This window comes from Stegodyphus dumicola, chromosome 6 (assembly GCF_044657685.1).
Source record: "Stegodyphus dumicola isolate Sdum_Otavi_A_Nest chromosome 6, ASM4465768v1".
In the NCBI taxonomy this organism is placed as follows: domain Eukaryota; kingdom Metazoa; phylum Arthropoda; class Arachnida; order Araneae; family Eresidae; genus Stegodyphus; species Stegodyphus dumicola.
In genome coordinates this window covers 32,524,048-32,537,107 of record NC_140773.1, presented here as the reverse complement: position 1 = coordinate 32,537,107, position 13,060 = coordinate 32,524,048, and the positions used below count along the sequence as shown (strand labels likewise).

At 32.6% G+C, this 13,060-nt stretch overlaps 1 protein-coding gene across 1 annotated transcript in view; it reads left to right on the top strand.

Moving 5' to 3' along the window:
- Positions 1-13,060, top strand: part of LOC118194081 (WD repeat-containing protein 43) — a 59,229-nt gene that overhangs the window by 19,631 nt on the left and 26,538 nt on the right. Inside the window, exons 6-8 of the mRNA XM_035365275.2 lie at positions 1,129-1,222; positions 1,501-1,565; positions 12,847-13,018. Coding sequence (XP_035221166.1) covers positions 1,129-1,222; positions 1,501-1,565; positions 12,847-13,018 — 331 coding nt within the window. The remainder of the gene's footprint in view (positions 1-1,128; positions 1,223-1,500; positions 1,566-12,846; positions 13,019-13,060) is intronic.

Sequence of the window (13,060 nt, the reverse complement as noted above, 5' to 3'; positions counted from 1 at the left end):
CAAACCAAAGGTTAAATATTCCAGTTAGTGGGCTTTTTGAAGAAATGTGGAAAAGCGGTAATAAATGAAGATAATATCGCAATGAAAAACGATTAACGAACTACGATATCTGTAGTATGGTTCTAGATCCAGAAAATACTGCTACCGATAGTGAAGAAAGTGACAGACAGGTTACTGGAAACGAAAAAATTTCGATTTACAAGTTAAGTGAAATTATTGACACGGCAATTACAGGACTTGAACAATGGAACTTTGTAACTGAATATGAAATTATATCTGTCTACAGAATTAAAGAGATAATATTAGCACAAAAAAAGCATCTTAAACAACTTGCAATTAAAGAAACGTGTAATAAACTAAACAAATAAATATTAAGCTTTTTTTTTTTTTTTTTTTTTTTTGTAAAATTTGTTACCCTTTAGATCATAAGTGCTTCATTATTTCATATTTCTAATTTATAATTTCTACATGCCATCTTACTAGTGTTAAACTGATGATCTAATATTCGGGAAAATCCCAAATCCAGAATCACCAAGTCCCGAGGAGTATTTGTTTTATTTTCTGCTTTGCTGTAATTATCAACAATTTCTTAAGTGCTATGTCTTGAATGATAATCATAATTAATGGGGAGGAAGCAACAGGGCTGCTTTATTGAATTCATTTTTCATATTGCAATGAAAAAAATTGAGATTAAAAAAGTGCAATGAAATCTCCCACACCTCTGAAAATAACAAATATTTCTAAGAACATGGTAAACACTAATATTGAACATTAGTGAGTTATTTTCTGTTCAGTATTCATCTTTGCTGAAATTTAGTGAAAATGATGTGGCTTCAGCTTATTACAATCTAGAACTATGTGTATTTCTGTTAGAGAGGATTTATTATAATGATACAGGATTATTAAATGCTTAATCAAGATGTGTTGCATATTTATAAAAGAATAAGCTATAGTTGGTCATTTATGTTTCTTTCCATGCTTAAATATTAAAGAGATTAAAAACATAAGAAATAATTGATATTTTTAAGTGCAAAATATCTGTTGCCTGATTTTCTTCTGTGAGTTAAGCTTATAATCAACGTTTTAACTGTATGCAGTGTATTGACAAATATTTTGTTATTTGCTTAGGCAACTGAGCACAAGCAATAACAGAAGAGCTGTAGCATCATTTGTTCTATCAGACGAGCCAGAAAATATAGATGTTATATGCAGAAAGAATATGGTAAAATTTTCTTTTTCTTTTTTATAAAATATATTTATAGTTTTTAAAATTTTGTATGTTATTTCTTGGCCTTATTAAGGATTTTTTAAAAATTTTAATTAAATTCCTCCTTGATTTTTATCTCTGAAAAAAATATTAATTCTATAAATTTGAAAATACACTTAAATTTTTTAAAAAGAGTCTTTTATGTATTTTTCTTCAATAATTATATTGTTGATGATATATTGATTTCAGTTAAATTATTGCAAGCATAATAAATTACTAATTCTTTTTCCTAGCCACTGCTTATGACTGTTGTTTCAAAAGATGGTTTGATGCACTTATTTGAACATACGCTCAATGGGTAAGATATTAAGAAAATTTTGAAAAATGTGCATTGAAATTATTAATTCTTGATGTATGAAACATTTTATATACTAATGATGATACATGAGCAGGGTTCATAGCTGTCCTTATAAGTACTTATAAGTCCTTATATTTGAAAATAAAATATAAAAGCCCTTATAGGTGCTTACTTTTCCTCCAAAGCACATATTTTTTGTTTTCAGTGCTTATTTTTTGCTTTTATTGCTTTTCTTTTAATGAACGCACATTTTTTCCCCCGTACCAAAGCTGAAACTAAATAAACAACTTTTCTTCCTTATATGGAACGCCAGTTGGTGAATCACACTCCCAGAAATAGCCTTTCATCCTTTTCTTTGCATTAACATAACCTTTGGTGCGCGCAAGTACAGACAGGTATACGTCGTTCTATTGGTCAAAGAATTGCGAAAGCGGTAGAAAATTCTGGTACATACCATTTCTTTTGCTCCCACCCAATACTACACGCGTTTAAATTTCTATCAAGATTTTAATAATTTGCATTCTTGTTCCACATGGTCAGTTCATATTCGCGTTTATTAGGATCAATATTTATAATAATATATTTGCAGTAACTGCTGAAGTATAGATAAACTTCAAAAATGGGTAAGTGTGTTTTAACACAGATTAGTTTTCTAAGGAATAATATATTCGGAATGGCATAAATGAAGTGAAAGCAATCGAGTAGTAAAAAAAATTTAGGGGGGGGGCAATGCATTATACAGTGCGGAAGTTTTGGGGGGGGATCTTCCCCTTTCTCTGCAAAATCTCGTATATTGAAATCGTTAACAGTTCGCAGCAAAGCAAGCAACAGACTTTTTTTTTTTGGTCACTTTCCAACCTGGATTGAATAGGACTAAAAGTTCTGCGATCTACCAACCCAAGCGAAGAATCATTCTAGTCCGGAAATTTAATGCAGTCTGTTCAAAATTAGAATGAAAAACACCCCATATTGGTAAATCTTTCTATTAATCAATATGAGTATGGCAGGAATGTTGTGCGGAGTGCAACGTGTCCTGCTGAGTGATAAATATGCCACATGGCAGCTCTTGATTCGATTGCATAATATCATGTGCAGAAGAATTGAGGCACGCATATTGCACAATATCTCTTGCAATTATTTCGCAGAGATAAAAGAGTTTTACTGTGCTCCCTAAGATTATTTTTCAGTTCCGTTGGGCTATTTTTTATATGATGCACATATCGAAATGTCAAAAGTATTATTTAGCTCAAAAACCTAAAGAACGGCTACAATCTATCCCCCTTCCTCTTTTACCAGTTACTATCCGGAATTTTCAGATATTTGGCAATTTCCGAGTATGCCAGTTAGTTAAGCTTTTTACTGTTAAAGGATTACTGTATGAAGCAATTTCCCTGCTTCTGATTTCAGAAAAGTTCCTTTTTTTACTTATTTTTACTTAAATTACTTTGCTTGCAATATCTGTTAAGAGAAAACTGTTATACAATGAAAATTTAGAAAATGTTCAGAACTTTGATTTAAGTTAAATTATTTAAATATTAATTAATATGAATGGGAAAATAAATTGTATTTATTTTTAGGTGCCAAGCAAGTATAATAAATATGGCTTATTATTATTTATTTTCTCTATTTTGAACTGAAATTTCATCATTAAATCTTGTAACATAATTAAGTTCTGCATAGTTTTTTTTTTCTCTCATTGTAAACTAGTTCTGTAAATTGAACTGTTATTTAAAATTTGAAAAAAAGAATGTTATTATTTCTCATGGTTGAATAATGCTCATTCTCTCTTAATAAATACTGAATTTCTCATATTTTAAATTACAAGTCTAATTTTTCTTTTAAGGTTATGCTGTTGTGTATAATGTAATTAGACAGGTACTTATTTTTTTTTTCTTAAAATGTGCTTATAAGTGCTTATTTTCTTAACTAAAATGTGGCTACGAACCTTGATAAGGGTGATATGGAATTCTTTCTGCAAGTTTAAATGAAAAATTAAAAACACTGAGAAACAAAACTTGTTTGTTGTGACCACAAGTTGTACCCAAACGATTGTGAAATTTCTTTTTTTTAAATCATTTATTAATTTACATTACATCTGATTCTTTCTCATGATTTGTAAAAAACTTCCTATTACAATGTAAATATCAATCTTAATATACAGTTGGCATGATTGGAAAGCTTTTATGAAGTCATCTTTTGTTTGAGTGTTCAGCACAATCTACGATGCCTCTTGGACTTCATTTGCAGGCCTGCATCTATCCCCTTTCATCTTCAATTTAGGAGGAGGAAGTCAGAGCGAAATCTGATAAGCAAAGAATGCAAATTTTTATTGTATCTAAAATCTGCCACATAGCTAATGTGGTGGGAGAAATTGCATTTTCATGATAATGTGTATTTCCCACATCAACACTGATTTGAAATTGCCCCCATTTTTAATGGTGAGTTGGGAAATTTTTGTTTGGGGTGACCACAGTTTCATGTCTGATTTATATACATTAATATATAACGTATTTTGTTGCCAAACCTTTAGAACAACCCTGGGGGGGGAGGAATTTTGGGTTTCTTCAACCTGTATATTATGCTATTCACATATTTCTGTGTGATGTTTTTAAATTTCGGTGAGTGGTCATGGAACAAGCTTTGTACTAATAATTTTTATTCCTTAAAATTTACTGACATGAGATACAACCTTTTGAAGCAAAAAGGACTAAATCATTCCATAAAAATATTCCAAATACTGTGCCGCCTGAGGAAAATTGACCAAAGGGGAATTAAACTCATTATTTATTAACAACTGTAACATAACCTGTACTACTGTACTATCGACAACCAAAATATAACCTGTATTACTAATGAATCTGATGAAATTACATTTTAATGAATTTTTTAATCCAAAGTATTTTTTGTGAGAAAAAATATGGATTTAAACATTTTAGTATGAGTGTTGAACCTGTTTTTTGAACAGTAATGTCATCTGTCTAGTTCGGTAGACATCATAGTAATGGTAAAGAGTGCATTCATGACTCTTTTCAGAAATTTCTCTTAAAAAAAAAAAAAAAATCCTTTGAGAAAAGAGTTGTTGGCTAATAAATGTGCTTTCAGAAAGAAATGTTATAAATGGACTATTCATGGTTCATGGGGAATTTTTTATTCTTTGTATTACATAGCTGATTCTTAATCTATTAATTTCATTTATTGTGATCACGTGGTGGTATGCCTGCTTGGTGCTGCTAGGTATGTAGTTGCTTATTCATGTCCCATCTATTAGCACCAATGAGAAGTGCAGCAGTGATGAGTTTTGCATACCCTTGAAGATGATAATGACCATGGAATTCGATCCTGGGTATGTTGTATGGCAATCGAATGTCATACCATTGTTACAAAAGAGCTCCTATGCAACAGATTCTGATATTCAAACTGCTTTGTATTGCGAGCATTTAATTAGCTCTCAGTATCGTTTCACATTTACAAGTTCTCAGTAAAGTGACTATTAACTAAGAAGAGAATAATACTGAAATATTGTGGATTTTTTCTGATATCTTGAATGCCTTTCAATAAAACGACAATCAACACATAAATATCATGAGATTTCAAGCTTTTCAAAGTAAGACCCTTACAAAGTAAGATGCAGCGGCGTGTAATGAATTGGAAGTTGATCTGTCAGCACTATCTTTATCTTCAGGGCAGATGTTTTCATTTTATTTGGCTTATAATACCTTACTAAATGTAGTATTTCATCTCGATATATTCCGTCTTTGATATGATTTAAATCAAATTCCTCATCATTATAATTTGCTTCCGATAGTGAAGAAAGTGACACAGAGGTTATTGAAAACAAAAAAATTTCGATTGACAAATTAGTTGGTATTCTCGACACAGCAATTATAGGACTTGAACAGCGGAACTTTGTAACTGAACAATAAATTATGTCTGTTTATAGAATTAAAGAGAAAGTATTATTACATAAAACGAAGCAACTTAAACAACTTACATTGAAAGAAATGTTTATTAAACAAATAAATATTAAGCTTTTTCTTTTTGTAAATTTTGATACCCTTTAGATCATAATTGTTCTTTATTTTATAAATTACGGTTTCATATTTTTAATTTTATAATTTCTGCATGCCATATTACCAAATTTAAACTGATGATCTATAATCCGGAATCGCCGAAGTCCCGACGAGTTCGGATTAACGACTTTTGACTGTATATAAAACTAACATATGTCTTAAGTTATGCTTTTGAGACATGAAAAACAGAAGTTAAACTTTGTAATATTGATTTGTATATTGAAACAAACTTTGAAAAGATGTTAAAGGGAAGGAAATTGATATAAAGTAGCTAAAATATGTATAATATTTTCAAATTACAAAGGATGCATAAATATTTTATTGTTGCTACAAAATATAAATGTGTTGCAGCTTTTAATGTATAATTATACTGATGTAATTTTAGAATCAATGTCATAAATTATAACTGCTGTAAAATGAATATTGCTTTTTTTAATGGATTTTTTAAAAATAAAAACAAAAATTGCAATTTTATTTGTTACTAACTGCTCACCCGTAGAAGTTATCTCTACACATGAGTTATTGCCTTTCTGTAATCTGTATTGTGGATGCAAGATATAATGCAAAGATGTAAAAATTAACATAAAACTTTATTCCTTAGAGTTAATAAGACTTAAAATAATATGAAACAAGCTATCATCTCTGCTTATTGGAACTTTAGATTACAACTCCAACAAATCTACAGCTGCTTATTGGAACTTTAGATTACAACTCCAGCAAGATTACAATTTAGATTATAGCAAAATTACAATTAAGATTGCAACTCCTGCTTCAGCTGCTTATTGGAACTTTAGATTACAACTCCTGCTTCAGCTGCTTATTGGAACTTTAGATTACAACTACATGAAGCTATGACACTAACTGGGTTAAACAAAATGCAGCTAACTTTCATCACTTACCAGCCATACCAACATCAGGCATTCACGTCTGTTCTCAGTGCAGGATTTACATATAAGCTACCTAAGCTATAGTGGGGGCCCTCAGAAAAATTAAAATATTGTATAAATATAGTATAACAGACTTTTAAAGGGCCCCATAATATCAAATAGCTTAGGTCCGTATCCTAAATCCCTCTATTCTGATCAGTGGCTCTTTATCTCTAAGCAAGGTGGCAACAGCCAAGCTTCCATGCTGATTATTATTGTACTTCACAGTTTAATTTATGTCACTTGACATAACATGTGCTTAAATAGTTGAACTGAGCAAGTATGTGATGGAATGAGGAATAAAATAAGGAATCAATATAAAACTAACTGTTAGTAAAATTTAAATAAAAAGCCACTATTCTTCTTTAAAGTATATGAGATTATTATAAATGTTTCAAAAAATTTTATGATTTAATTCTAATTACTTGAAAAACTTTATGAAATTAGTTTTATTCTTGAATTTCTTAGAATTTGAATAATTTTTTTTCCTTGACTTCTAGTCAAGTTAACTAGATTATATTTAATAATAAGTTACTTATAGGTTTATTTTATTCTTATAAATTACTAAGTCTGTAATCTGGAAATCCAGTACCAAGGACTTTTTTTCTCTGAATTTCCTTTTTGGGATATGAATCTTCTATTAAAAGTGCTAAATTTTTTACTTAATGATCCTTAAAAATCCTTAATTCCCATATGCAGAAATGTAAATGAAACCTGCTGAGACGTTGCCATTGTAATGAAGACTTTCGGTATAACTTCTTCGCTTAGCATTTTTTTGCATAATCAATTAATTGCAAAATCCTGCAGTTCTTTTTTTCAAAGGCACTTTTTTTTGGGGGGAGGCATATTTCCTCAGGGGCAGGTATCACCAGTTTAGTGAGACTTCTTTCCTGGTACAGTAGAGTCCCACACACTCGACTCTCAATATCTCGACATTCCGTATAACTCAACAACCTTTTAGGAACTTTTTAAAGATACAGTCAAAAGTCGTTAATCCGGACTCGTCGGGACTTCGGCGATTCCGGATTATCGATGTTTCCAGATTATAGATCATCAGTTTAAATCTGGTAAGATGGCATGCAGAAATTACAAAATTAAAAATATGAAACCATAATTTATGAAATAAAGAACAATTATGATCTAAAGGGTATCAAAATTTACAAAAAAAAAAAAAAAAAGGTTAATATTTATTTGTTTACTTTATTAAACATTTCTTTCAATGTAAGTTGTTTAAGTTGCTTCGTTTCATATGATAATACTTTCTCTTTAATTCTATTAAACAGACATAATTTCTTGTTTAGTTACAAAGTTCCGCTGTTCAAGTCCTATAATTGCTGTGTCGAGAATACCGACTAATTTGTCAATCGAAATTATTTTGTTTTCAATAAGCTCTGTGTCACTTTCTTCACTATGGGAAGCGACTTATAATGACGAGGAACTTGTTTTAATCATATCAAAGACGGAGTACATTGAGATGAAATACTACATTTAGTAAGGAATTATAAGCCAAATTAAATAAAAACATCTGCCCTGAAGATAAGGATAGTGCTGATAAGGTATAGATATGCTATAGTGCTGATAAGGTGAAGATAAGGATAGTGCAGATCATCTTCCAATTCATTGTGCGCCGCGACGCCCCCCCTTCCCCCGAGCAGCGTGAAGTTTATAAACAGATTTCGGATCTCGAAGCATACTTTCGCTTTAGATCCTTTACATAGTAGCAAATATATATCGGAAATTCTATTTGATATAATTGAAAGTTCAAGCTTACTTTTATAAAATTGCTCTAACAGTCTGCAAAAAATAATAATCCAATTCGAAGATTAAGAACAACGCAATCTACAACATTAACTGAAGTAGATAATTTTAGCTTAGATTATACCGTCCGTTATACATTAAACGAGCATGCGTAAATGTATTCTGCACTTGCACACACGCATATTCGCAGCCATAAAGGTCTTACGCGCACACGTAAACGTGCGTCAACGCAACGCATGCGCAGAAAGTTTGTAGCTTTGAGGTCTGGATTATAGATCATTCCGGATTATGGGTGTCCGAATTAACGACTTTTGACTATATCTCTAGGCCATTGCCTAACAAATTTCAAGACATGTTGTTATGCTTGGCAATGCTGCTTTCTTCTTTCGAGGATATGAAGAAAGTCAGGTAGTGGCTGGCTGCTGGCTCACATTCCTTTCTATTGTTGCAAAACATTAGGAGACTTGTCTGAAATTTTGTGACTGCATCTTATTGCAAACTAAACTCATACTAGGTCATTGCGGATATCGTTCCTCAGTTCACATCCAGCCGTATAAGTGTTACATATTTTTGGGGACTTTTGATATTCTGTTAAGTGAAAATGTCGTTCTAAAAGGAAACAAACTAATGTGACAATGGAAATGAAACTAGATGCTTTAAAGAGACTAGACAAAGGGGAAAGTGTAAACAAAATTACCATGGACTTAGGTGTTAGAAGGTGAAAAACTTGGATAGGGTGGAAAAAGAAGAGATCCGAAATCGAGTTTTGGTGTGTGAAAAGAGCATATACGGAAAGTTTAAAGTAAAGAAAAAGTATGGAAGGTGGTAAAAGGTGGTAAGCGAGGCACTTTATTTGTGGTTCGGAGAGAAAGCCCTAAAATTTTATTGACTCCTATTGTGCTAGAATTTGACGTAAAAAAAAATCGACATTAATTTAATTGTATGCTGTACTTTTCCATGTTCAGTATTTTGCTTACAGTTAAATATTAAGAGTTCTGAAAAACCCACCTCTCATTCCTTAAAACTCGACTTTTTGGAAATTCGACAGTCTCTCAGACCACATTATGTTGAGATTGCAGGACTCTACTGTACAACCATGCTTTTATCTAATTACAGTTTTTTCTTTTTTTAATTCTTGGCATGGATTTTTGCAGTTTGGATTTTGCCAAAAGATGAACTATCCTATTCTTTCAAGAAAAAGGCATGTTGTGAAAAGAAAGACTGTTTTAATAGCCACCTTATGAAATTAAAATGTGACTCAACAGATTTTACCACTTGTTGACTGAATAATGATTAGAATTGTCATTGCAATGGAAGATTTCAGTTATATCATCTCTATTTTATATTTCATTATATATTCCATTAATTAAAAATTTTGACTTGTTACTTGTGAAAATTTTTAAATTCGTATCATAAAAGATTATAACTTGGTTATATATGGGCTCAGCTACAGCACTTTTGGTGCCTGAGGCAAACAGTATGGTTGACACCTTAATATAAATAAAACATATTCATAATTCAAAGCAAAATGTACATTGATTTAATTGTGACATGCGAGAACAAAATACTGGTGACCTTCAAAAGTCCTGCTTTTGTTGTGTCTGTCTATGAAAAAAAAAAAAAAAAAAAGTATCTACAAACCTCTCCTGTCTTGACTGTACACACAGCAAATTCTATATTAAAATATTTCAAGAATTCTTGGATGGTTATTATTGATTTTAAAAATGCTACTTTGTATCTGTATTTCAGAGTGTGCAAAGCTCCGATATCCATTGGAAGATTGATGGATATAAAGTTTCAGAGGAAGATTAAAGCTGAAATGTGATCTTTTACTAGAACTTTAATTTTGATAAGACGACAACAGTAATAATACACTGAACAAAATAAGCTGGATCAAATAAAAAAAGTTAAGGAAAAACACAGTTCTGAGTTCTAGTTAAGTTAATCAGATCGTAATTCTTTCTCCTCAGAGGTTTATTTATTGTAAACAGGCAAATGAGGTGACCATTGAACGGTCCACCACGGCCAATCCATCGGAGTAATTGCGGACCCGCACGTGGTTATTGGCTGGTGCACCATCATGCTGGAACCACATGCGATCACGAAACACAGGATGCACCTCTTGCAGAAAAATATGATAACATAAGTTATTTGTACGCGCAGGTAAGAGGTATGGGCCTATGAGGTAGTCGTTAACAATACCCGCCCACACATTCACGGAGAAGCAGGTTTGGAATGCATGTGGATGTGTGCCGTGTGAATTATGAGTTGTCCACACGTGTATGATGTGGCTATTGAAGATGCCGTCTTCTGAGAAAGTTGCCTCATCCGTGAATAGCACATCCGATAGGAAATCCACCTGTGCCACACACTGCTGAAAGAACCAATGACAGAAATGAACTCGAAGAGGGTAATCTGTCTCTTGCAAGTCTTGAACTCTCTGCAAATGGTATGGGTGCAAACCATTTTCATGCAATACTCTCCAAACGGTGGAATAACTCAGCTGCAGACGATGTGCAATAGCTCTTGTACTTCTCTGAGGTGATTCATGCACAATGTTCAAGATGGATTCTTCAAAACGAGGTTGTCGTGCACCCGTTTTCACACAGAGACCGATGCAACCTCTCGAACATTGTGTGCTTCAGCATATGCCTGTTCGGAAACCGTTCCCAGTACAACTGTAGTGCTGCTCTGCCATTCCCATTAGCAGCACCATACATGAGATGCATGTCAGCTTTTTCCCTGTGCGTAAACTTGCCCATCAAGCTCGAGATCAGAGTTGCAAATGATCCTCTAATGCATCGGATTGTGGTTTGTCCGGCTCACTACCGCTGCTTTGCCAGCCAATCAGAGCTGTAGTTCCTATTACTGTTCCCTTTTTCGAACATGTATACTGTATTGCTGCAAAGAAGCACTTTGCGTTGATTTTGTACATAAACACATTTTCCTCTTGTGTCGTTTTTTTTGTGTTCCTGCTTTTAATCCGCCACTTTAGACCCTACATTCCTATAAAAAAATATGTTTTAGTATGCTTCACCTCCGCAAGTTTGTCCCATGATCTATGAAACACCCCATATATATAATGTAAGTATGCGTCTGTGTGTGTTTATATGATAATAATAATAAATATTACAGTTTCTTAAGAAGTTAATCTTAGGCAATTTCAAAAATCTTATGTAAAATTCAAGGTAAGTTAAAGTTTATTTACAGTCATAACTTATGGAAGAAGTGGGTGCTGTAAATACAGGTGGTTGTTTCTCATGTTGTCCTCCCTTTTCTTCTTAAATATGTAAGATTCATTTTAAGCGTCTATGAGTATTGTTTGCTTGTTGTTGGGAAGTGTGATTACTGCTTATTTCCCACCATCTACATAGGTAATGCAGAGTTAGTACATGTAATATGGATCATTTCTTGAACATTGAGATAGTTCCGCATGTTAAACCAGTGGATCTATTTAAAGCTGCCATTAAATTGTATTTGAACTCCTTAAGGCTGCTATCACACGTCAGTTTGTTTTGGAAAAACAACTGTTTGGAGCAATTTTTCTGCTTTGTCACAACAGCCTATCACCATAGATCGCTTTGGGGTTAACACAGGGAAACTAGTTCCCCATTGCAAACAAGCTGATAGTTGATTGGTTGAAAACTGACAACTTGCAATTTTTTTGGAAAGGAAGGAAAAAGTCTCATGTCTTTCAATAGTAAACCAGACAGAAAAATTATCCAAAACAGTTGTTTGTGTGAAACAAACGCCGTGTGATATGGGCTTAAGGCTGCTATTACACATCTTTTTGTTTCAGAAAAATAACTGTTTGGAACAATTTCTCTGTTTTCTCACAACAGCCAGTCACCACAGATCACCTTGGGGTTAGCACAGGGGAAACTGGTTCTCCATTACAAACAAGCCAATAGCTAATTGGTTGAAAATAAACAACTTGCAATTTTTTTTTAAAAGGAAGGAAAAAAATCGCGTGCCTTTCTATCAATAGTTAGAAAAATTCTCCGAAACAGTTGTTTGTGTGAAACAAATGCGTGTGTGATATGTGCCTACAAGATGCATCCCAAGCTACCGACCATATTTATTTATTCTCCTGGAATGTTGTGAATTAATATGGAATGTCTATAAAGCCATAAAGGTGTTATTTACATTTTCTGCCATTTATTTACGTGCCAGTAAAACCTTTACCACCAGTGCTGTATTTATGCATAAGCTATAGCTTAGGGTGTTGCTCCCCCCCCCCCCCCCGCAAGAAAATTGTACCATATCCAATATAAAAAAAATGACCTATATACCTCATAAAGGGCCTCATATCTCAAACAGCTTAATGTCTCGTTAAGTCTAAATCTGGTCCTGTTTACCACTAAAAGTGAGTTACAGACACATATTCATTAATTAGAAAGGTTTTTTCCAGTGGTTTTTACTTCTTATTTACTAAGTTTTTCCTGGAAGCTTATAATCTCTCTATATTATACATATTCACCTTAACTAGCTAAATATTTCAAAAGATAATATGACTTTTGTTTTTAGGAGAATGAAAAAACCATTACAGCCAAAATGTACAGTACAGATAGCTTCCAAAACAGATGAATCTCTGGCAAAACCTTGTCCTGTTCCTATTCTTGCTTCAAATTTAAATGAAGATTCAAATTCCTGCCTTTTATTATATGGAAATTTCTTAAAACCAATGTTTGAAAGAATTGTAAGTTTTAACATCTGTCATGATAGTACACTATGTTCATCT